This window comes from Mastigoproctus giganteus, chromosome 9 (assembly GCF_048544385.1).
Source record: "Mastigoproctus giganteus isolate SK-2022 chromosome 9, ASM4854438v1, whole genome shotgun sequence".
In the NCBI taxonomy this organism is placed as follows: domain Eukaryota; kingdom Metazoa; phylum Arthropoda; class Arachnida; order Uropygi; family Thelyphonidae; genus Mastigoproctus; species Mastigoproctus giganteus.
The window spans coordinates 56,507,701-56,534,844 of NC_143583.1; the positions used below are offsets into that span (position 1 = coordinate 56,507,701).

Consider the following 27,144-nt stretch of genomic DNA (forward strand, 5'->3'; position numbering starts at 1 on the left):
TTCTTCGCGCTAATCTGAACTGGATCACTAGCAACTTACCATAATCAAAATAAACATTTTTATCCTGTCGAAGATCTTCACAGAAAGGATATAAATCCCTAACCTGGATCAGATGTCCTCGGGCAGAAGAACTGCTCACTTCAACGGCAACAATTCTGAAGAAATCTTGAATATTGCAACCTTTATAACTTTTCTGGGACAGTCTATACTATACTGGTGTGCAAAACTTAAGGACCAGTCAGGTTTTTACCTGGAGTTTCTCATAGTAGTGGCCTGGATATTGGAAAAGCATACCAAAGGAACCTCGTGAGTTATAGAAATGATGAAGGAAACAACACCGACACAACAACGGAAACAAAAACGGTACAGAGGGACTTTATTCAAAAATGGCAACATAACACTGGCTGCCATGATACAGATGCATCACCGTCAAAGATAGAGCAAAGGGAGAAGTGGTCCTCAGTAAGAGATATGGCCACTCCTAATGTCGATGCAGACTTTGCACCGCCTGTCCATACTTAGAACAATGTTGTTGATAAGTACTTACGGTAACATCGTCCATTCCTCTGTCAGCGCCACGTTCAGCTGGTGAACATTTTCTTGTGGGTGTGAACGTGCCGCTAGGCGTCTCCCCAGAGCGTCCCATATGTGTTCGATGCGATCTAGATCGGTAGAACGGGCAGGTCAATCCACAAGAACAATGTCCTCACTTACCAAAAGCATATCAACAGCTGCAGTGCAATGAGGTGTGGCGTTATCATCCAAAAACGCGAACTCAGGGCCAATGGCAACTCGGAACAGAAGTACATGAGGATGGATTACCTCAGTACAGCAGTGTGCACCGGTTACAGTACCGCCTTCCAGTATCTGGAGTTGTGTACGTCCATACAAGATAACGGCTCTCCAGACGAGAACACCTCGACCGCCATATCGATCCCTTTCAATGATGTTTGCGGGGTGCCAACCTCTCGCCAGATTAGCTGACGTCCAGAATCGCTGCTGAGACTGAATCTACTCTTATCAGTAAAGAGTACCTTAAGTAAAGATTTTGTGGTGTAACCTTTAGAAATAGTGTTGGTCCTTAAGGTTTGCACACCAGTGTATGAGCTTTAATAGTCATATCGAGCTCTTTTTTTGTGCCTAAGCTATCCACTGATGGCATACCACAGGACGTTTGATAACTGTAGTCCGCATTAACTAAATGGCACATTCTTATGTTATGGAAGTGTGCAATATTGTCTTTTTCTATCAACCAGACACGCCCTTCAATTTATTCATAACCCCCATGTGGTAACGTAATTCAATGATGTGTAACGGCAATTTTTCGAAGTAGGGGAGTGGCTTCCTGCAAGGAGAGACCTTAAAGTTCTAGTTACTTAAATTTCTTCGGGTATTATTTCGATTTTTTTTTTTTTTTTTTTTTGTTAATTCAGAAAACTTCACATATACACACCAGAAAGAAGGTGATTAAATGTTAATTTAATCTATCACATTAACTGAAGCTACTTATGTATAAAAATGATAAATACATGTCATTAGTTAATCTCTGAATTGGAACGGTAACATTGGTGAATAGGAGAAATCTGTAGATAAGATCATTGAGGAATGACTTCATAAGTAATAATTTAAACTTACAAATTGTTTTCTATTTTTCCATGAAGAGTTCAACTGTACGTGGATTCAATTATTCTAGTTTGTTTAAGTGCCTTCAACTGCTGCTGAACTTTCCCCAAAGAGCCAAAAATTAACATTACAATGAAATTTTGATACTTTTATTTCAAAGAAGTTAGTTGGAGCCAAATCAGAAAGCGAGGAGATCTTGTCTGAGAGATCTTATCTCTCAAATCTGTTCATGTGAGTGATTATTCTTTCTCAGTAAAATTCTTTACCAATACTGATGTTTATTAAACTTTTCTGTAGTTTGAAAAAAATTCACTGATTTTTTCTCAGAAAGGATATTTCTGAATCACTCTTAATGTTGATTTCAAAAATGACCTCCGTTTGTTACCGTCAACGTCAGGTTTCTTCAAAAATCACGAAAGAAAATTTTGATTTTTCACTAATGTTTATTAATTTCGGTAGAATTTGTGCAGCACAATTATAACAAAATGCTACTTTTACCAGACTTTTATATTTAAATATATGTTTGAAAATGCTATTAAAAATGTAGTATGGTAAAAAGTTCACTAAACATTAACCTCGCATAGTCAAATTTTCGTTTCTTTGATTTTCTTGCAGTTCCTTCTACTTTACAGTCTCTCTTCAGCATCCAACAAAAGTCAGCCATCATATTAATATTCCACCCGACATGTTAATTTTTCTCCATATTTTTAATCTCCTGAATAAATCTCACACCCTGTTCTTCGTTAACACTTCCTAGATTTTCTGTGAAGTCGTCGATGTGGGAGTGCAAAAAATGTAGCTTGTCACTCATGTTACAGCCAAGCTTCTTGAAGTATTTTAACATATTATCAAATATATTCTTGTCATTTGGATCCTTGTTGTTCCCTAAGAAGTTCCCAACAACAGACCTGAAATAAATCCACGCTTGTTTTTTTTTTATTTATAGTTTCCTCAAAATCTCAGTCCCTGATCAGTTTGCTAATTTGGGGTCCAACAAAAACATTTGGTTTTAGCTTCTCTTGGATGATCAATACAGTTTAGTATAAAGGTAATTGAAGTAGGGACCTTTCTGAGGTAAACCTTTCAAACTCTTTCATCAAACCCAGTTTAATGAAACAGTTTGGGAAAGGAGTACAGTTTGGGATCTAGGAGTGATTTATAAACTATGTTTCTTTTATCCAGGCAACAAACTGTTTCTCTTTAGCCAGACTTGACATTTCAATGCTTACTCCTTGCCTGACTATCTCCCTCACACAAAAAGCAATGCATTGTTTTTTGTGTGAATGGGATAGTCGGGCAAGGAGCAAGCATTTTTGTCCAAATAATATGCCAAACACTTTAAAGTCAGCGTAGACGAACCAATCATGGGCTTCATACTTAATGTTGGTCTACAATTTATTCAAGTTCTCATATGTTTCTTTCAAATGCAGAGTGAATTACTAGAATTGGCTCATATTTATTTCCGATTTGGAGCAAACGTCCCCGTAGCCGAGTGGTCAGGAGCACGAGTGCATTATCGCACGCTCTTTCAGTAGACCGGGGTTCAAGCCCCTGACCGCTAAATACGGTCGATCTGCCAACCCGCACTGGACCAGCGTGGGAGATTATGTTCATTTCCCTCAACATGAATTGTTGAGGAGGCTTCCATCCAGCAGTGGATTGATAATGGCTGCTGCATACCTTATTTTACTTTTTTGGAGCAAACACACCTTTAAGACTCCTCTTTGATGAGTCAATAAAAAAGGTCTCTACTGTTTAGGATTGTAACTAGTTCCTAAATAGTTCATTAAATAATTTATATTTAATTAAATCATCAAAAACTATAGAATCGCCTTCAGGAATGCAGGGGACTAGTTCTCGTTCTTTGTGTTTGTACCATGAGAAAAATGTCCCATGTGCTAGAAGGTTTATTGAATTCATTCTAGAATCAAGGAGTTTTGTAGCTTCCTTTGGTAAATTTAAATCTCTTACCAGATCATTGAATTCATGTTGTGGGAAAATTTGAGTGCCGAACTAAATGTCTCCAGGCGTCTTCAGTTTCATCTTACAAGCTTCACTTTCAGCAGTCTGTGCTTCTACATTCTCCAGTATAAGTGGAGGTCATGGAATGGGTAGGTTATCTCCACATGGAACTGGTCTAATGGCAAATGGAATATTAGAATACACATTGCCCTTCTTACTCTTTGAATTGTATCCTTCTACATTCACTAAGCAATAGCAATGCTCATCACGACAGTTTTTAGGCTCTCGCCAATCATGAGAATTGTAAGTGGTATAGCCTTTTCTTTCCCATTTTGCTCCAAACTCAATACATCAACACAGATTCAGCAAACTTGTGAAGCCCATTGTTTATCTTGGTTCCTGAGTTTTACCCCAAAACATGCACAATTCACATTTTTTTATGAATTCTGTAATATCTTGTCTTTGCTTGAGGACTACATAACTTCCACAAATATAACAAAATAAATTCGGATGGTTCCGTGAAGTCATTTTATTCACTTATTTAGCACAAGTTTGACACAATAACTTTAAAAATAAATTAAGTGTTTATCATGAAGCAGTGTTTATCACACTGATAAACACTGCTGCAAGGTGCTCTCAAGGTCAAGAAATAAATGACTTAGGACAGTGTTGCCAATATGTGAAGATTTAGTTCACAATTTTTCAGCATTCACTCCTAACTTAATGCATTCAATAATACAACTCATAACATCAACTTAGTGGTTTGTGAATGATTGTTACGTGATAGAAAAAAAAACGAATAACATTTCTGAAATCAGAGTAAAAAAATGAGTTAAAACCAAGTTAAAACAGTTAATTATTTTACAAACTTCGAGAACTAGATTATTTATTATTGTTTATTATTTGATAATCTATTCCTCCATCAACAGATTTTCTGCTGTCGTTGTTCCATCTCATAGAAAAGATGTCTTCCTATTTCAACATTTTCTTCACATTTTCGCTGTTATCGGACGTAGTACTCAGAATTATTTTGGCATAAAATCGATTTTCCTTCAGCATGTCATTTTTGTTCCACTCGAAATACAGTACTGGTCTTTTATACACAGCAAATTCTCCATAAACTTCGTACTCATTTCGCAACTTTACCCACATTTATTGATCTGTATTCCACCTCTTTTTTGTTTAGCTTAGTCTGCCGGTTTTTTTTTCTTAAAATTATTACTAAAGATGTTTTCAAGTTTTACGTGTGTTTAGAAAAATTGAGAATTTGGTCTTACTTACTTTATATTTTTACTGATCGCGCATATTAAAGAATTCCTAAATTTGTCTTTCGAATCTGTATGGTTGATTTCATAAATAAAATTTGAAAAATTGAAAATCAGGTTTTATTGCTGAGCGTCACAGAAACAAAAATTACTGTAACCATCCTGACCAATCGGATAAGTACCATCACAGAGTATACAGCTAGGAAGAAAACTTCTATATCTCCCAACACTAAAATCTTTGGACCATTCACCATATAATAATTTCCATCTCAGACAAGAGATATTAATAATTTCCACCTTAAACAAACACATCGAATGTGGAAAAAGTTTGGACATTCAGAAGAAAGAGTCCCATATTGAACTGCACGCGACAAGTTGAACAGAATGAAATCAAGATCTATAAAGAACTACTCAGACAAACCATCATATGCGGTACCGCAAGTAAAACTACCAAAAAAAAGAAAAGAAAAAGTTCTCACAACATCCAGGTTCGTAGAAATGAATAACATATGTGCAATACCCTCATACCCTCCTGCGATACTTTCCATATAACTCCATAACTTATAAAAAATTATAATTTATAATTTAGTTTAAAGAGAAACGTTTGATTCTTCCAGTGTAATACAAGAGTTACCAGCAATGCTGATGCTTTATGGAGGAATACATTTTCTTCATGCTTTTCCAATGACATAAGTTTTATTTTTAATTATTTCTCTTTGATAGAATTACTTGCGGACGCCGGATATGGTTGTCCTTTGGATGAATTGGAATGCAATTCTCACTGCCAGGTTGTTCAAAGAAGACAAGGTGGATACTGCAGTAGTTCAAAGTGTACATGTTTCGGGGGGTACAGGAGAATTCTTCAAAAACAGTAGCTTTTTGCTAAATTCACATAAAAAAAGTTCAGTACATGATGTTATTTAGAAATTAAGCAAAACAAAAAGTATATTAAATATGTTCATTGAACCAAATGTCATTTATTATTATTATTATTTTCAACTTAATACGTTTGTTCTCCACATAACATTTTGACTGTTTCCTTCAATAACAGCATAAGTATCCTTTTAACCTATAAACACATCTTTTTCTAATTTCAATTTCTACTTTCAATTTTGAAAGTAGATTATAAATATTTTAAAAATATATATTTCTAACAACTATCGAAATATCAATTAAACTAGCAATATGCTACGTTTCTTCGACTAATTAATGGTGGTAGTTCCATTAAGATATAACTTTTAAAAAGCACGGTTAGTCCGCGATATATACCCTTATGATGAACACGTTTCGCGAGTTATATCGATTCCTTGATCACGTGCAAAACCGATGTCTTGCACGTGATCAACGAATCGCGATTGTCCTCATTCGGGTAAATATAGCGAAATAAAGTGTTCCTTAATGGTAATCATATCCTAATTTAGCAATTTAATTTATTATTTAGTTTTAAGGGAAATGCTATTCGTTGAAAAATCTGCAATCACTCACAGAAATTTACGCATTGCAATAAATAAAGTTTTATTGCAATGTGTGAAAATTATAATAAAGTTTTACTGCAATTAAAATATAATTCTAATTCACAATTTTCTGTTTTTTTCACTGATATATTTGTATTCTAAATTATTTCTTTTTAATAGCCTCGTTGGACTGCAAATATATTCCTCGTCCTTGCAGTGATTATCGATGCCTTGCTGAGTGCAAGAAAGCTGGAAAAATGGGTGGATACTGTGGTGGAGATATTGGTCAAACTTGTGAATGTTACACTTGATAAAAGAGAGAAAGTTCTTTATTAGTGGCGCTTTCTGCTTAATCGGCATCAATAAATTTCATTACCTGATATTGCTTAGAAATAAAACAAAAAATGTGATGTTAAACCTGTTTATTTGAGCAAAGCGTTTTCTTTATCAGAAAAATAACATTTTCTCCCTGTGATATTTTCATTGTGTTCCTAAAATAATGGTTTAATTATCTCTCCTTTTTGATTACATATTTATTTTTATTATTATATGTCATTATTGTAAGGCGTATCTTTGCCAAGTAATTGCAATGTGCAAAACAGATAGATTTTTGTGTATGGTCGTGGTTTGTCGCTACATCTGCATAAACTAAACATCTTTCTCGTTTTCCTCCATTCTAAAATACAGACTGTTTATCCTCGATGTAAATTTGAGATATTCTGGGATTCTCGATCTATTTGCAACAGGATAAAATTAATAATTCCGTTCATAGAAATGGATTTTTAATTTTGACAATTTTATTTTTCACATTTCACTTCTATTGAAACACAAGATGTATAACAATATGCCCATGTACAGTGTAAAATCAAAAAGTAACGTATAAAACCAAAAAGGGAAACGGTAATAAAATGTCAAAAAATAGCAAAAAATTGGGAAGCGATGATTATAAAATGAAAATAAAAAATATATATTTAAAAAAAATTAAGAATGTTGAAATTCATTAAAAAATAAATAATGAAATACAAAATTCAAAATAAAATAGGAATGGCAGGAAAATCATTTAAAAGGCTATTTTTTCATTTAACACTGTAAGAACTGTTTCAAAGTTGTTTCCATCACTCTCTGAGGATATTTAGTTTGTGGGCCAGATATAGGGCTATAGATAAACAGTTCGATATTGAGTTTGTAGGCCAGATATAGGGCTTGTTTAACCCGCGAGGGCTAAACAAGCCCTATATCTGCCATACACTAGATGGAAAACAGAGTTTGATGGGTTACATAATTTTTCTCTTCCGAAAACTCCTATTTTTAATCTAGAAAACAAATTTTACCGAAAAATACACATAATTACAGATACAACATATTGACACGCCTCACAGTCCTGGTGCTGGCAACACAGCGGATAGAATCGCCACCCTCTAAACACCGCGTGAAAAAAACGTGGAATTCGAGTACCGTCAATGATGTGAGGAAGTTTTGAGGGTTTTTTCACAACGTGACAGAGTTAGTCGGTCTCAGGCGAGGGTAGCATTGTTTTTTTCTCCCGGAAACTCGGGTTTTCGTCCAGAAAATAGAAAATCGACCACCGAACGCACGCAATTTACAGAGAGTATATACGGAGAAATGTAGTCTTAGTCGATGATGCTTCTAAAACTGTATTACAAGAACAACAATCCTGCTTGCTTACCCTCGTGGGTAGCACAGTTAGTAGGATCGCAGTCCTTCCCACACTGGGTGGAAAAGACCTGAGTTCGAGTCCCGTCGATGACGCGAGGCCTTCTGGGCCTTTTTCACAACGTGGTTGAGTTAGTTGGTCTCAGGGGGGGTAACATGGTTTTTCTCCAGGAAACGTCGTTTTTTGCCCAGTAAACAGAAAATCGACCTCAAAAAATACATAATTTATAGATAATATTAAAAAGGAGTAATATTGCCTTAGTCGCTGATGCTCCTAAAACTCTACTACAACAACAGCAACTCTACTAAAACTCTACCTGGTTGCTAGGTATTTTATATAGACATAAAATTAGAATTAATCGAATGGAAGCACCCAAAAGTTGCCATAAAGGCATCGGGATTCAGGTTGAATTAGGTAATATGATTAAAGCTCAAATAAAAAAAAATTAGATGTTCAAACAATATATGTTTAGACTAAAGAAACAAAGTTTATCCTGTTTGACATTTTTAATAAAATAGAACTTATGAACACTTTAAATCCCCACACCATTAGCAACTTAGCAGGGAATCGCGAGAAGTATGTAATAAAAAATCCATTTTAAAATGGCCTTAAGAGCCGATCTTAGATCCTTGTAAATGGAGCATTCAAAATGGACATGAGAAGAGTCTTCCGGTAGCCCACATTGACAGGAGGCCGTATTAGAAAGTCTGAATTGGTAAAGTTTTGCGTTAAGCGAACCATGTCCACTTAATATGTAGAAGTAAACAATGAGGTTGAAAACTATTTTCTGGTGGATGATGGAAGCCGTGTAGTTACACAGGAACGAATTTATTGGAAATGGCCCTTTTTCGGTAGGTTCCATCTATTCTGCCAAATGTTGAGTAATAAATTCCAGCACAGGGTTCGTTCAGTTTTAGGATTAGCCGGAAAGGATATTGGAAGGCACATTTATCTCATATCACAGGTTATGAAAGACAGTTTCAACATACAAGATGCCGTCCGGTTAGCATATAATACTCACCTGACACCATAAACTCAAGCGAATGAAGACTGAGGCAAAGGAAATGTATAAATGGAAAAATTAAATTAAATATTTCATATAGGGGTATTCCAGGGAACAAACTCATACAGGCATGTGTATTATTATATTAAATTGAATATGTTCTCTGGTTAATATATCCATTTTGCTGTAAAAAATAGATATATGGTTTTTCCTCCCGAGTTTGCTGGAGTGGGAACCTTGCTATGTTCACCTAACACCGACTGACTCAGCGACAAAGTGAGAACAGTCCATAAAAATTCCTCATGTCATTGATCGAATTCAAAGTCAGATCTTTTCCGGGGTCGAATTACTTATCGTGTTCTTATGTATATTAATGGAAAACAAAACGCAAGCGTGGAAGAACCAAGAACCTTTACCAAATGATTTTATCCTCTTTCCAGCGAGCCCCAATCAACCAAGGCGTTCATCTACGCGGCACAGTTCTGACAACATAGCAAACATACCTCGTATGAATACGTAGGCTTCTAGGGAAGCTGTTTTCCGATCGGAGTTCATGGTAAATCCGGCAAAATAGAACATCGCAATGCTCATTCATCTCCAATTAATATACTGGTACAACACCAACTTTTCAGCAACCTACAAACAGCGATTTTGCTAACAAACAATATAAGCCTACCCTGTTAGAGAAAAGGCATCGTTGCAGTAGAGATAAGACCAAAAATCTTCATATCTAAACTTAGCCCTCACGCACCCAATGAGAAGATAAAGGAACATGTCTCAATCAGATACAGCATTAATACAAGTCCAACTCTTCCTACATCATCACCTGTCCATCTGAATGAAATAGCTGGACCAATGGTTCTGGCCACCCGAATTTCATTGGTAAAAACTTTGGTTAAAAGAAATAGACTTTACCAAGTACGAGGAAGTTAAATGAAATAATACACAACATAACGGGACATTTGATTCCTCAATTAGAATATTTTCAAAAATGCACACAGCATTTCTAATAAACTTCACTGCCCGCAGACAATGATGTTAGCCTAAGATTATGCCGTTATCAGCCTCATTGAATCGTGGTTCTTTATAGGCCTTATACTACAACCTATAAATTATCAATATGGAGGTAACAGCAGGGTATGCAGAAAATGAAGTGTGATCTTTATAGGAAGATAACCGTGGTAAGTAAGCTCAATACTGCAACGAGCTCTGAAAAGATCTGCATTAATCTATTTAAAAGTGAGACCTGTCTGATGCAACTTCTGCCAAAAGATCGGACCGTAATAGAAATGAAATTTGACAAAACAGAAAAACCTTGTTTTGAAGAACTTCAACTCACTTCTCCCTATATGGCAAATGCTCGACTAGCTAATCATCTGTTTTCTATCTTCTTTGAATCTCCGAGATTCATTATCCTCGATCTAACAAGAGGTGACAGCACTGTTGTTCTAAACTTCCATAAGGAAATATATCTAATACACTGGGACACACCTTCAAACTGACCACTCATCCATCCATCAGCTGAAAAATTCACTTTAATCAAGAAAAGAGAGAACGCCTGATATTCTGCCCCTGAGAGAAACGTAGCGGACATTTTGTTCATAAATTACTGAGGACCGTAAAATAATTCTGAGGTACTTCACGAATTAAATCCATTAATGAAATTGAAAAAGATTTTACCATATTCGAGTACCTTAACCATATACTACATTATATTTATTTATTACTAAAAAGAATTTCCACCAAAGGCGTGGTTTAACCAGACAATTAAACTAGTTTTCCGAAACAAACAGCATGCATGCAGCAGAAAAAAAAATTAGAAAAACAGCCTTAAAGCATCGACTACATAAACTCTAGAAGAAACAACTAACTTTCTGAGAAGAAGAAGAAGAAGAAGAAGAAGAAGAAGAAGAAGAAGAAGAAGAAGAAGAAGGAAAGCCTTTAACAAATTTAGATGAGTTAGTCGGTCACAGGTGTAGGTTGCATATGAATTTAGTCTTCCAGAAACTCGGTTTTTGCCCAACAAAGAGGCAAACCGGTTAAAGAATAAATGCAATTAGAGGCACAACATTCTGATGTCCCATAGCTTTAGGTTGTTTAACATACATATCCATCCATATGTACTTTTGTTATGAGTAGCAATATTTTCCCTTGTTGGAAAGCTGATACAATTTATCAGCAAATACAGCACGTGGGCATGGCACTACCACCAGTGAACTCTTCCAAGAGACCAACACTATCCAATTTCTCATATTTCAATAAAAAACAGTTGTCTACAGGTACTAAATCTGAAACTCTTCATGCTGGGAACAAAGCCCAGTCCTCCACATTGTTTTCTTGGATTTCACACCAATCTTCAACTCGGTTCAAATTAATCTTCTCACGTGTCTCCTCGCTAGTAACACCTCAAGCTCGTCAGAAAGTTGCTTGCCAAGAAATACCTTACCTTCCAATAAAGTAATCACTGTTTCACCAAACAAATAGAAATCGGTATCAACAGTGATTGCTGTCGGCACTAGTACGATTTTTCCACCCCTTATGAATGAGTTACCTGCATATTTAGCATATGCCGACGATATTGTCTGTTATCTACCAAACTCGGCTACCGCTTTATTGGCCATTGCAGATGTCCTATCGTATTCCCTTTTCCTCAATAAGTAACTGTGCTCTTTCTGCAAATACCCAACTTCTTTGGGCTCCATCTGGATCCTGCTAAATACGTCATTTCCCTCCTAAAACACAAGCAAACCTAATCAAGCATCCTCTCTATCGCCTACTATTTCAGGACATATTCTTATCCCGGCTCATTCAGTCAAATTGTTATTTGTGGTAATGAACGAAAATATGACCTAAAAAGAACAGATCCAGCAACTACACTCAACAGCGTTTCATTCTTTCTAGGGGCATGAAACGTGACTTATGTAAATCTTACAGCAAAGCGACCATCAGAAAATTCATCATCTATTACTTCAGATTTTGTCTGAAGTATGCCGTGGCAATCTGGTCTTTCGCTCCCAAATCTAGCCTGAAAAATCTTTGGAGTCAAGAATTCTGGGTCCTAACGCGGGCCAACAATTGGACTCAGCTGCGTCATACCATCTCCAAAACACAGCTCTGCATCAACCTCCTGTACAGCACTTAGTATATGGGCAGAAAATCACAATGAGACATGATCTCTGCTGAGAAGTTCACGACGTTTTCAACATCTGGGAGATCGTGAGCTGGAAGATCCCAGGCAGAGCTCTCAGAAGCCCTGCAGTGCTCTGCTCAAACCTTCAGAAGAGCTCATCTTTCAAGCGGCATTTTCCCAACAGTATCATCCATGCACTGAATAAATCTAATATTGATTTTGATCTGTGGTCCTATATCTCAACCTATACAGTCAGCAAGCGTAAATAGTTCTTCAGCTTGCTTGTATCTGTTGAGACAATCAATCCTGACTCCTTATTGAGAGATTCTTAGTTGAAATTAAATATATCTATCTATCTATCTATCTTTTTAATTTTATATCCGAGTCAGTTAGATTATTGATTCCTCTGGTCGTCTCTAATGGGAATCGTGTCTTGCGCCTTTTTTTTTTTTTTTGTTCTGTTTTGTTTTTTGAATATATAATTTTATTTTTATTATTATTATAATATAAGAATCTGAATCTCATGAAGTTTACCTTTGGGCAATATGTTATAAGTTATGGATTGTGGACCACTTCAAATAGGTATAACACGCTATTCCCAAGGCAATTTCCGAAGATGGCGTTTGCTAAAGTTCGAGGCGAAGTGGATGAACCGCTTTGGTATGAGTTACTTTGAGACTGGTATTACCTGGGAAATTTTTGTCAGCAAGACTAAGATTAATTCAACGTTGTTTGTGTTTTAAAAATGATATTAATACAGTATTTGTTTTTTTTCTCTTTTCATTGTTTTATTTTGTTTATGACTATATTTTTTGATGCTGACCACGGTTGTCCAAATGAAAAAGAATGTATTTAATTTGCAGGAAGGTTCTGAAAAATCTACGTGATTCCTGATTCCATATTACATGTGTCGTTGATGATAGAGAACCGACCACACTTACAAATGTCTTTCAGCTGAATTTATATAATAATATAGCCATTATTAGCATTATGTTTCTGGAAATTCCACAGAAAATATTTCATTAAATTTATCTACCGAATAAAATATTTCGTGTTCGTCCATTTTCCTGTTTAAGAAAGAACTATGCTTGGACATAATACAATGCGCCACATCTGATTAATCATTCCTCAATGTAATCTTCAAACATCCGTAATTTCGAATTCCATATACAGGTAGTCTTCCGTTTATGACATAGTAGTAATGGCATGTTTATGACATGTGATGCAAGAAAGCAAGCGTATGAGCTTATGTAACATCATCAAAAAAAAAATAAATAAATAAAAAATAATTTCACACCTCCAGTTGCTCCTTGAATTCATTTAAGCTATCAACTTCCACAACGACAGATGGCAGTTTATTCCAGAAATTAACCACCCACTGGCTAAAGGCAAATTTCCTCATATCTATTCTGCAACTGTCTTTCCTCAGTTTGAATTTATGTCCCCTGAGTTTCATAATCTGAACAAGCGGAAGAATCCCACCAGAATTCAGCGTGCTCAACCCATTCAAGGCCTTATACACCTCAATCAGATCACCTCGAATGTGCCTAGACTCCAGTTCCTGCAATTTGTAACTTAAGCCTTTCTTAGTAAGAGAACCCCTTCATTACACTCGCCAATCTTGTTGCTCTACTCTGTACCCGCTCAAGCAACTCAACATCCTTCCTAAAATGAGGGCTCCAGACCTGTACGCATACTCAAGGCGTGGCCTGAGCATTGCCTTATACAAAGGGATAATCACCTCCTTTTCCCTACTATCAAATTTCCTGTATATTATTTTTATCTATCTATCTGTTTATTTATGTTATTGTTTATTATTTTTTTTCCTGTAAAATAATTTGTGTTTATATAAATGTTTACATAAATATAATAAAGGAAAATTGTTTTTGTTTATGTTTACTTTCTTGAGCTATATCAAGAAATATATCAAGATGCTACGTCCTGGATGCAGAGAACAGCAGGGATAAAATATAGATTGTATCAGCAAAAGTACTGGGACACCATAGCATAATAACATGACATATAAAATAATTAGCGGTTTGTAGGCAGCCATTAAACTGCAGAATGCATCTTGTTCACATCAAGTGAAATACCAGACACAACGGAGTTTACTAAGTTCGATAGCGTATTTGGGGGCTGTATTGTAAAAGTTGGGCTCCGAAATCCTCAGTGGATGAAGTATCATACGGTAGTGAGAAACGAAAGGTGATGCAACAGTTGAATCCCGAAGCAGCCGACTGCGCAATTAGGAAGAAAGTGGCCCCCAGATCAGTTCGTGTTGTTAAAACAAAATTACCATTACAGTTGAACCAAAATCACTCAGGATGTAAAGGAGGAACGTTTAGGACATTCTGCCAACATCGTTATCATAAGTAGAGCATTTCATCGGGATGAATTTCATGGATTTACTGTGAAGCACAAACCCATGATGACAAAGTTGATGATCAGTGACGGTTACAGCAGTCTCCTGTTTAGAGAAACCGCATATCGTAGATGTAGAGTAATGAATGACGGTATACTCTGTTTTAATCTGACAAAAGAATCTGACACTTGCAATAGACAGACGAACGCTTCCATACGGACTGCAATGTCCCAACTGCAAAATGCAGTAACGAGAATGTGGTGGTGTGGGGATCTTTATGATACGGCACTGGTTTGCTGATTTTTGTAGATGGTGCAACGAAAGGATGGGCCTTTTAATGATATTCTATAGTACGGTGCTGTACTTTTTCTTGGGACTATCTTGTCATGTTCCAGTAGGACAATGCTGCCCATTATAAAGTGTAATAAACATTGACCTACTTTGAAGATCACACCGTAGTACTAATCTTAACTGCACTGAGTTCCTTATGTGACAAGTTGGAGAGAATTTAATGAGAAATCTCACAAAATCAAACTGTTAAAAGATTTTCTGTGTAAAGAGTGGCGAAATATTTCTAATGAAATTTGCTAACTTTTGTGGGAAGTTTGCTGCATAGGCTGCTGTACTGAAGGCTAGAGGTGGGTCTACACCTCTAGCTGAGGAACAAAAAAATCACAGAAGCTAAATCGATAAGTATAGTGGGTGAGGCACTATATCCGCCATCCAATTTCGTGATGAAGTGCTTCACAAGAAATTCTTGCTTGAAACGCGTCGAAGGTGCGAATGTTTCGTCACAATGCAAGAGCAATGTTCTGAAGGCCACTTTTCCAGCCATTTTCTCGGAGCTGCATCGCTCAAATTCATAACGAACAATGTCTTTTCAATCAAAAAATAAGATAAGCACAATATTCGTATTTTATTCCCCCCTTGGAGAAGAGAGAGAATGCTCTGTTAATAGGATTGGTCCTTTGTTTCAGGATCATAGCCATATTAGCATTAGTAGTGGCAAATGATGCAAGAAAGTAGCGCATACAGCATTAACCAAAAAAATTCCTATTTCACCTCCAATTCCCTCCAATAGTTTGTCTAGTTCTTCCTTGAATGCATTTAGCCTCTCAACTTCCACAACAACAAATAGAAGTTTGTTCCAGCAATCAACCACTCGCTAACTAATGACAAAATTTCGCATTTCTATTCGTGTGCGTAATTTTAAGATGCGGAATTTTCAGAATAGATGCGCGGAATATTGAGGAAGGACGGTTTTAGAATAGAAAATTCCACACATCACATCTATTCTGAAACCTAATATGGTTAGGGAAGGTTGTTACGTGATTTCTATCCATTTAAATTATAATATGTCTAAATTACCACTCATATACTACATGAAGTTTTAATATCAATGAAACGTTGGTTACAGGAAAAAGGTTGTGAAACGTTACTCAATGTATATGTATATTAGTTTAGGTAACACCTAAATAAAGTATATTAAAACTCCATGTGGTATAAGAGCGGTAATTTAGACATATTACATGTAATTTAAATATTCTGAACCCGTCCTTCCTCAATTTGAATTTATATCCCTTCATTACCACTCTCTCTCTCTCTCTCTCTCTCTGCTCCCATTCAATCGTCCCTTTATCCATAGCAGCAACTTCCTGTTAATGCCACACTGCCCCAATTTGTACAGAAAACCTTTATTTTCAACAGTATCCAATAAAAATTGGTCAGACAAGATTTCCGTTTAACAAGCCCATCATATGTCTGTAATATAACTGCAGTCTTGTCTAGATGATCCTGCATTACTTCTTTAAACAGTGATTCCCTTGTTTTCCCTGGAACAGGAGTTAAACTAACAGCTTTATAATTACTGTGTCACCTTTTGATTTTCCTTTGCATATCTCCAGTCTAATGCCCTGTTAATTATGGCTAAAGGTTTGCTTATTTCCTTCGCTGCCTCCCTTAATATAATTGAATAGATGCCTTATACAGCCATTCTTATATTACCTCAACAATTTCTCTTCCACTTTCCTCTCAGTTATTGCAAAATAATTTAGGTCCTTGTTAGAGTTTAATAAACGTCTGGTCTAGCCTCCACTTCCCTAAAGAATTCCTCATGTGTGAATGTAGATGCAAAATATTCATTCAGTTTTAAAGCTACCTGAGCATGATCATCAATAGTCAACCCATCTATGTTAAGTGGTCCAATCTGATTCATCCCGTTCCTTTTAGATTTTATATAAGTAAAGAAGCCTTTGCTGTATTTCTTTGCATTCTTTTCCTGAGATTTCTAGTAATCTGCCTTCGCATTCTTAACCTGATTTCTGATTTGATTACAGATTAATTTATATCTACTATAGGTGTCCGTGTTACCTGAAAACTTATATGCATCCATGTATTTTTCTTCTCTGCCACGAATCTCATTAGTTCATGTGGCATCCATTTAGTCCTAAACCTTGAACAGTATTTCTTAGTTGGTATGAAAAGCCTAGTAGCTTCCAAGATTAATTCCTTGAATGCTTCCCATTACCCTTGATGGTAGTTCTATCTATCAGTAAATCCATCAATGCACTGTGATTACTGCCATCTAGTGATTCTTTTATCTGCAGATTCTTAATGCATGGATAACACTGCTGAGAATCAGATCAAGAGTATTACTCCATCTGGTTGTCTCTTTAACATGTGCTGTGGAAATCAGTCATCCAATAAATACACAAAAACCCTTTCTAGTATATGAGTGATCAGCCCACAATATCTGAAAAGTTAAAATCCCCCATAATAAGACATTCTGATTTACTGGCTCGCTCTATTTCTCTGTGCAACTGTTCGTTGTACTCATCAGAGTCATTAGACCTATAACACACTCTTACTCTCATTTTTTGCTTTCCCAGTGGTTATGTCAACCAAAGTGACCCAACTTTGCACTGTCCACCCATATCAACTGGATGCACTGCCTTAGAGTTTATATGTTTCTTAACTAACAGCATAATCCCTACTCCCTCGTATCCTGTCTGTTCTTTCTTTACACATTGTGCTCTCCATATTCAATTTCGCATCCGTTATATCTGAATGACGTTTGATATGGCAACAATGTCCGCATTTAATGTCTCGGAAAGCACTTCAAATTTATTTACTCTGCTTCTGATGTACATGCAAGTATTCTACATCTGTCCTTTCTTAATTTGAACTTATGTCCCCGTAGGTTGGTAATCTGAACAAGTGGAAGGATCCCATCAGAATTCAGCGTGCTCAACCCATTCAAGGCCTTATAGACCTTAATCAGATCACCGCGCAGGTGCCTAGTCTTCAGCCACTGCAATTTGCAGAACTTAAGCCTCTCTTGGTAAGTGGCCGAGGGGCGAGCTGGACAAGGGTGGTCGACCTCTCCGAATGAGTGACAAGTGGCCAAAAAACTAAGCTGTCCCGGAGGACATTTAGTATTGATAAGAAGAAAGGATAAAGTTTTCTAAAGAACTTAAACCGTCACAACTCTTCTCCAAACACGACTCCTGATCGAATCGGGATAATTGCCATGACACAGAGGAAGCCAGATCTATCTTCGAAACTACCTGGGAAATCTGTGCAATACATGAACGATGTTCGCCTTTTCCCAAATCATTTCTGGGTAAAAGAAGTTATAAAAGAAGTATAATTATGGAGTATTTCGGATGGGATCTTTTAAGCGAAAAATAGCAGCTTTATTAAAAAAAAAAAAAAAAAAAGGAAAACAAATCGCATTTTAAGTAGATAACAGAAACTTAACGGTGTTGTAGTGTAAACCTGTTGGGAAAAACCTGTCCATGTCATAAATCCATGTTCGAAATGTTGCAATCATCACTTGTAATTTTCTTTGAGCAGATATTGAAGATGTTGAGATGCCTTCTTTCTGAAATTATAAAACAGCATTGGAAATATTGAAAAAACGCATTTCGCTCTTTAGTTACCAGAAATGACTTTTTTAGTTACCTTCTATTTCAATACGCATATTACAAAAGTATTAAGGTTTCCTTCATAACTTCTGAAATTGGATACGCGATTCTACGAAACAACCTGGGTAATCCCGTACCACAGAAGGGAAATATCCGGTTTGTCTTTACAAATAACAGAAATATTTCTCAAAAATGCTGACTCCCGTGGATTCTAACTCGAGGTGGGAAAGGTCACGGCTCTTACCGGTTATATTTCAATTCTCTTATTACAAAGGCACGAAGATTTCTTTCTTGACTTCTGATGTAGGAAGTGCTTCATCTTTTTCTAAGAAACTACCTTGGAAATCAGTTACAAGCATAACGCTTAACCTGTCTAAACAATTTACAGAAATATTTCTTAAGAATGGCGATCTTTCGTTGATACTGAAAGTGGGAAGGGCCTGCAGATCATTTCTGGGAAAATTCTTAAACTATAAATATAAAAAGGATGAATCTCTGTTTCTTAAAACAAGAAATAGCAACTTTCTTATTCAGGTAAGACCTTAGTTACTGCTTTAATTCGGTCAGTAGTGTTAGCTTTATTATACGTAATTATTTTATTTGGCAATATAATAGAAGTAGGGCAAAGTCCGGTACCGGTGGTTTTTTTTATTTAATCTGTTACTGAAATACTAAATCAACTCGTGGTGAATAAGAGATTGATGCATTTGGTAGTCAACATGATTATCTTCTCTTTTGCGAATATCGCTTGGAGCAGATAGGAAGTCAACCTTTTGCCTAATGTCTGTATATAGTATTCCCTACATATAAATAAATTTATTTAAAATATACTGTATATTAAATAAATTCAAATACTAAATAAATAAATGTATATATAAATAACTATATACATATATATATAATTATAAATAATTAACTTTTAAATAAATTAAAATACTATAGCAACCTTTCAGAAATTTCATAAGAGGGCCACGACCGCTGTTCATTTAACTTGGAATTCTTTCTTTGTGGCTTCTCCTTTGGGAAGAAATTGAAAAGTGATGAGACATAATTGATTCAAGATGAACGATGATGGAAAGCAGGCTCTCCTATTGTGGTGTCAGAAAGAAGACATTTCCAAGGATATATGAAACAAATTAGTTAATTTGTTTCATATATCCTTGTTAATTAGTTAATTTGTTTCATATATCAAATTAGCAATGCGTTATATTTCAGGCAAGTTAGCAAATTGTAATAATCCATGAATTATGACAAAAACGAACAGAAAGTGACGAACAGCTTTTATACGCGAACCGAGAAAATTCTTTTCTGAGCATCCACCATATTGCCCACGCATCGCAACAAACATAGTATTCACTGATTCAGCTAAAATACAGGTAAATAGACAGCTGTGTGATATGTATGAAAAAAAAAATACTAATTGCCTGATTTCTATTGTTCCAATTTTTATTTAATTTCGTAAAGCTCGAAAACCCTTTCTAATAGAACCAAATATAAAATTTCATGAAAAGCCATTCATTGGGAGTCGAGTTATTACATGCGGACGGACTGGCAGAGAAATAATATTTGACAAATATCTATCGGAACAGTTTCAATGAAATTTGGCATGACTCAACAAATCTTTCTAATATTACTATTTAAAAAGTAATATTTCAACTTTTTACTTTTCAGGTTCTGCGTATAAAAGGCAACATTTTCTGAAACAGAATGAGAACGATCCTTATTTTGATGCTTGTGGTACTTACGCTGAGTTCCTTTGGTAAGTTACTGTTTTCATTCTTTATATCCCTATGACATTTTAGATCTTATTCCCAAATATAAAGTGTTGTTTTTTCGAAAGCATTGCAGAACGATATTTCATAGTTGTATGTTGAAAGAAATAAAACGAAAAAGGAAACTTTCACTATAGCAATAATTTCAAACAGCTATTAAATAAATACCTCAAAATATTACTTTTGCAACAAAAACAAAAATTCTTCCCATCTTCACAAACAAAACTCTCATAAAAAATTAATAATGATGATAATGGGAGCGATTTCCTAGCATTCTCCCTTCAATCCCGTATTTAACTTAAAGAAATACTCCAACAATTTAAGTATTATTATTATTTTAATATATGCGTAACGGAATGGGAAGTATGCCCACGTCTCGTCGGTCAAAAAATAGACCTCAACTCCCAGTGTCCGAAAATGGCGCTCCAAAACGTTAGGAGCAGAAATAATCAATGCACGTTTCACTAAAGTTTAATACATAGTTCGAAATTAAATTGTTTTTGCCAAACTTCGTGAAAATATTCAAAACAATTTTATGCAATTCTAATGTACCTTTAGGACATTTTCATGCGTATTAAATTTGGACTATAATTAGGCTAACTGTAGCTTTGAGCTTGGGAGTGTTGATAACTGTTAGAAGCCTTTCTATCTGCACGATTTACGACATTGCTGTTGTTCTGCTACGGGAAAGAAGTTCGTTCTTGTGAATAACTCATTTGAGTAATTAGGATTCCAATGCAAAGATGGATTATATTGTAGTGGTAGAGGCCGACCCCCAAAAGGCTGAATAAAAAAGAGGTGAGTAAACAACGGTCTGAATATAGGTTGACTGTGGCTGCGCTCTAGTCAATATTGCAGATGCTGACTGGCAGTCCATTTAAGACGTGTACAGTGATGAGGAGAAACACAAGGTAAAATTGAATCTAAATTAGGATCAGACACCAGCCAGGGTTCGAATCCCGTCGATGACGCCAGGAACTTTAATGGACTTTTTTCATTCCGTGGCTGAGTTAGTCTGTCTCAGGCGTAAATAGCAAGATTTTTCTCCCCAGAAACTGGGGTTTTACGTCCAACAAATAGATATGGCATTTTAAATAAATACAATATAAATACAATATTTAAATAAATACAATCGACCATTCCTTTCGCCTCAAAGGTGGTACTTGTGCATATGTTCGTTCCGATATTCCCTGTCAGCGACTTCGTAATTTGGACTCTCCTCTTTTCGATCTTCTCTGGCTTAAAATCTCTCTACCTCATTGTGTAAAATTCATCGGTTGTCTCTACCGTTCTCCCAACTCCACTAATCACTTGGAGCTCTTTGACTTCCTCTCTTTGCAACTTGACTTTCTCCAGTCCTACTTTCGTAACAGTGAGGTAATTTTCCTTGGTAATTTTAATGTTCACAACTTCAGCTGGCTTCCGTTTTCTAGTCACACTGACCCAGCTGGTCGAGATGCCGAGGCTTTTGCAATTACTAATGAACTAGCACAGATTGTTCATTTACCTGCAAGAATACCGGACAATATTAACCATACAGCCAATACGCTTGATCTTTTTTCTCACAAAAAACCCTTCTAAGTACACGGTCGAAGTGAGAGGTCCTTTAGGCACTTCAGATCACAACTTGGTGATCGTTTCTTCTCCAATTGAGCCTTTACCTCATACCTATTCCCAACCTCGTATTGTTTGACTTTACAAGAATGCAAAATGGGATGACCTGCAAAATTTCTTTTCTCCTCTTCCTTGATCGGATTACTGTTTCAAAACGTCTGATGTCAACGTTTGCTCAGATCGTGTCAGTTAAATTATTCTTGCAGGAATGGAATCCTTTATCCCACACTCCACTTTAAAATCTCGTCCTTTACCTAAACCTTGGTTTTCCAATAAATGTGCTAAGGCTGTTCAAGAGAAGGACATTAGGACATTGCATATCCTAATTGGCTTGTTTCTAATTCTTCTGTTTCATTTTATGCCTACACCAAAGCTCGCAACAATTGTGAAGCAGTTATTAATCAGTCCAAACTAGAGTTTGAACAGGCTAAGAGTAGAAAACTTGCTTCTTGCCCTAATGGTAGCCGAGCATTCTGGTCTCTTGCCAAACCTATTGGTCGAAACTTTTGCCCATCTCTGCTCCCACCTCTGTCCAACCCAGATGGTTCTGTTATCACTTCAGCCAATGATAAAGCTGACCTGCTAGCATCCCATTTTTCTTCCAACTGCTGTATTAATGATCTGGGTAAAACACCTCCCACCATTCCCAACACACTCAATTCCATGCCTCCTGTGGTCTTCCGTCAAAAGGATGTCAGAAGGATTTTGACGAATCTGGATGCTAAGATAGCTCCACGTCCCGATTATATTTCTCCACTTGTTCTCAAAACCTATGCTCCTGAACTTACTCCTGTTCTTTGCCGCCTTTTTTTCACTTTCTTATTCCAAAGACGTTTTTCCTTCTGCTTGAAAATTTGCTCATATCCAGCCACTTCCTAAAAAGGGTGACAAATCCCTCAAATCCAATTATCGTCCCATTGCAATTACTTCTACGCTTTCTAAAGTAATGGAGAAATCAATTAACCGCCAACTCTTAAACTACCTAGAAACCTTCCTTCTGATTAACGATCGCCAGTACGGATTTGTCAGTGTCGATCCATTGGTGATATTCTAGCTTATATTACCAATTTATGGACAAATTCAATGGAAAAGTTCGGTGAAACACAAGCAGTTGCTCATGACATCTCAAAGGCTTTCGATCGTGTTTGGCATAAAGGTCTTCTAAACAAGTTTCCATCCTATGGTTTGCTAACTGTTTTTTGTAATTGGTTATCTAGTTTTCTCTCCGATCGCTCACTGAGGGTGATGGTAGATGGTTTATTGTCCTCTAACTTCCCCACTGGCCGGTGTCAGCAAAAGTTCAGTTCTTTCCCCCACTCTTTTCCTCTTGTATATTAATGACCTTCTTCCATTGACTGGAAATACTATCCATAGATTTGCCGATGATAGCACATTGCACTCCACTTTCCATTTTGAGAAACCGTGACCTGCTCAATCAGCTTCAACTTCTCGAAATTTTTGCTACCAATTCCTTAAATGCCGATCTCCAGGTGGAGATCGGCATTTAAGGAATGCCGATCTCTAGTGGGGCAACGACAACTTAGTTGATTTCAACCCTTCTAAAACTCAGTCTTGTCTTATATCTCGCAAAAAGGATTCTTCTGTTCCTATGCTTATCTCTAGTGACACTCCGATTTCTAGGCAAAATGATATATCTCTTTTGGGAATTACCTGACTTCTAATGTCTCTTGGCACAAGCACATTACAAATATTGCTTCCTCTGCATCTAAAAATCTTGATTTTCTCTTTCTTTTTCCTCTCGGGTTACTTTCCTTTCCAAACAGCTGTTCACTCTGTATAAATCGCAAATCCGCCCTGCCATGGAATATTGTTTCCACATCTGGGGTGAAGCCCCTAAAATCTCTCTTAGGCTTCTTGATTCCATTCAGAAGAGGGCAGTTAGGTTAATTAATGATTCATCTCTAACAGAGTCTCTCCACTCGCTTTCTCATAGACGTACTGTTTCTGCTGCATGCCTCTTCTACAGATACTTCCATGGGCACTGTTCTTCTGAATTGGCTTCTATAATTCCTGCTCTCTTTCAAAACAGTCCGAACACGTGCAGCCACCAGCCAACATCCATTTACTATCCAACTTCAAACTCACAGAACCAACTTTTCATCTTCTCGTTTATTCATTCAACTGCCGATTTCTGGAACAACCTTCCTTCATACGTATTTCCTGAAAATTACAGTCTACAGAAGTTCAAGTCCAAGGTCAACAAATATCTTCTTTCGTCTTCTCGACCTCCAACGCAAGCACGGTACTAAGTACTATAGGTTCTAATACCTCTCGTGTTTGGAGGATATATTGCGTGTGTTCTTTATATATATATATATATATATATATATATATAGAATATCAATAGAAAAAGTAAATTATTGTTAATATTAGTTATTGTCTTTTAACTTTCTTAACTTTCTTGCTTTGCTTTTTTTCTTGCTTTCCTTTTATCACTAATATAACTATTAATATATATATATATATATAAAGAACACACGCAATTAACAGACATAAAACACAGCACGGCTGATGAATTTAATTATTCGGGTGGCCTAAATATAATAGTTTGGTTTTTTTTTTTTTTTTTGGTTACAAGGAAGAACCATGGTGTCCTAACGATGATTTATCGAACAATTGTTAGTAAAGATAAGGACATCATAATCCCATTATATAAGTCTATTGTTAGACCACACTTGGAACACTGTGTTCAGCTATGGAGACTGCACCTAAAGAAAGACATTGTTCTTCTTGAAAGAGTCCAAAAAAGAATAACTCACCCGATGAGATCAACAAAAGGGCGTCCACATGAGGCAAGACTTCTAATATGTGGAGTTGTTTAGACTGGATTGCAGGAAGTTTTATTTTAGCCATCGAGTTGTAAATTTCTAGAATAAGTTACCTACATGGGTGCTAGGGGCTGACAGTTTGGGAAAATTGAAAGGTCAGCTGGGTAATTATCTACGGGAGGAGTGAAATGCTTAGGTTGTCCATTTTCTTTTCTCTTATTAATTAATTATTTTTTTTTATTTTCTTCTTATTATTATTTTATCATTTTATTTTATTTATTTTTTTGTTATTTTATTATTATTGTTATTTATTGGTTTTTATTATTTTTTTATTTATTTATTTTTATTATTTTTTTTTTTTTTGGCTGGTGCATCATAAGCCATAGGCTTCCTTGCTCCATGTGGCCATTGCTAATACTAAATTCCCTTTCCTGCTGAGAATGTTATCAAAATGCATGCTTATTGCACTCGACGTAAGAGCGTTTCCAAGTTCGGTAAAATCCTTAGTTTAAACCGAAATCACAATCCTCTAAACCAGCTGCTGATTATGTCCCATTTGGATGCTGCATAGGTTGCTATAGATCTTAGCCAGCTGGTTAACAAATACACAGATATCGGAATTACGCAGTTTTGAAGAACTTTTTTACCATTTAAAAGGTGTGATAAATTAAAATAATTTTAAGAGTAACATTAAAGATATAAATACAGCTCAGTATCTTTTTGTATGGTACGATTTTCCACTGATTTTCATTTATTTAAAAAAATTTCTTTTTTATAGCCTCATTCGTTGACGCCGGATTTGGTTGTCCTCTTAACGAATATCAATGTCACAGTCATTGCAAGGATATTCGAAGACGAGGTGGATACTGCAGTGGATTTTTGCGTATAACTTGCGTATGTTTCAAGAAATAAAAGAAGGGAACTCTTTACAATGGCTTTCTGCTGAATCCGCATAAACATCTCATTTTATGATATTGCTTAGAAATGAAACGAGATATTCAACGAAAAAAATTTTAAACCCAATAATTCTTAACTTTCTGTGATATTTTTCATTTTGACTGATTTCTAAGAAATGTTAATATTATCTTTACCTTTATTATCGTATATATTGTGCTAGCATTATTGTAAGTCACATCGAGGATTGGACCTCAATCTTATCGAAATAAAATAATGTTTCTTTTTTCCTTTTTTGTTTTACTTTTTGAGAAAAGCAAGCCTAAATAACACTACAGAGAACTTGAATTGTTTCATTTATGAGAAGTAACATTTCAGTGTGTTGTAGAAAATATATTTTAATCTCAAATAAAAAGGAAAACCTTAGTTAGTCGTTCTTTGATTTATTCTTCAGTTGTAAATGCTGGTAAATGCTGCACAAGCTTTTTCTCCCTTACATTATTTTGCCAATACTAATACATATTTCAACTCACTATTCATATGAATCGTCTTGAAGACGTCAATATTGAAAAAATCAACTTTCGCCAGTGAAAAAATCCATTAATTTGTGCGGAAGGAAGCAAAAACAAATTGACCTTATATTATCTAACAATCTAGAAGTAAATAATAATTTTTCACCGGTCTCATTTCTGAAAATATAGCTTATTAATTATGTCTAACGTTTATAAATTAAATGTCCAAAAGTTAAGTTAAATTATAAAATCTGGGATATCAAACTCACAAAATGTGTACTTGATGAAACTGAATGAATCATATTCATTCCATCGGTGGCTTAATTTCAGGGGCCGCTGCTGCATAACTTAAATTTCAACCACAAAACTTAATAAAGTCCGATCACTCCTGATCAGCCTAGCTAAATATTTTAAAACATGCATGTAGTGCGCAGTTTTCCCACCAAGCCGATGCGAAATACCACTTCCAACACTCTCACCAAAATAATTACATTCCCCCTGGCCAATACTATTTTTTTTTTCCATCAGATAAATTATTTGAGATCCATTTTGAATATTTTATTAAAATTACGATATGGCTGAAGAAAGACAGATCTTCTTGAAAGGGTAAAAGACGAAAATTCGTGTGGTGAGAACAGTAAAGGAATGTCCATTAGCGGAGAGATTCCAAGATGTGGGTTATAGAGTTTGGTACTTAGGCTCCTTGGAGGAGATCAGATGATGGGGTATAAGGCACTGGGGAAGGGGAACAGGACAAAATGGACAGGTGTCCATTTTGTCCTGTTCCGTTATAGAACGGGGTGCGAAAATATTAATGTCTTACCCGCGTCACCTTCTCTGCCACCTTACCTGGGACATAAAACCGGTCAATGCGCGTCCCTACGGTTCTCCTAGACCAGGTTGCTTCGTGACTTATAGAGTATTTCATTCTCCATACATCTATCAGGTCATGCTTTAAGCACAAACCGTTGAGCTCAAAAGAGCCCCCTGTGCCTCCTGTAGGCTCCCCCGTACTTGTCTTGTCTTTGACTAGGTCTAAAACACAATTCCGGTCTCCTCCTAGAATAATCAATCGGGCCCCCAACAACAAACGATGTAAGCTACTAAATATTCGCATCCGCTCTGGAGCGGTGTTTGATGCATACACATTAATCAGTCTTATT

General features: G+C 36.1%; 1 protein-coding gene across 1 annotated transcript; it reads left to right on the forward strand.

Moving 5' to 3' along the window:
• The first annotated feature begins 18,897 nt into the window (after positions 1–18,897).
• Positions 18,898–25,593, forward strand: LOC150080260 (defensin-1-like). The gene is made up of 3 exons (XM_090382154.1): positions 18,898–18,934; positions 20,072–20,159; positions 25,354–25,593. Exons 2-3 carry the CDS (start codon positions 20,108–20,110, stop codon positions 25,485–25,487), a joined length of 186 nt encoding a protein of 61 aa, XP_090238280.1. The 5' UTR covers positions 18,898–18,934; positions 20,072–20,107; the 3' UTR covers positions 25,488–25,593.
• The last annotated feature ends 1,551 nt before the right edge of the window (positions 25,594–27,144 follow it).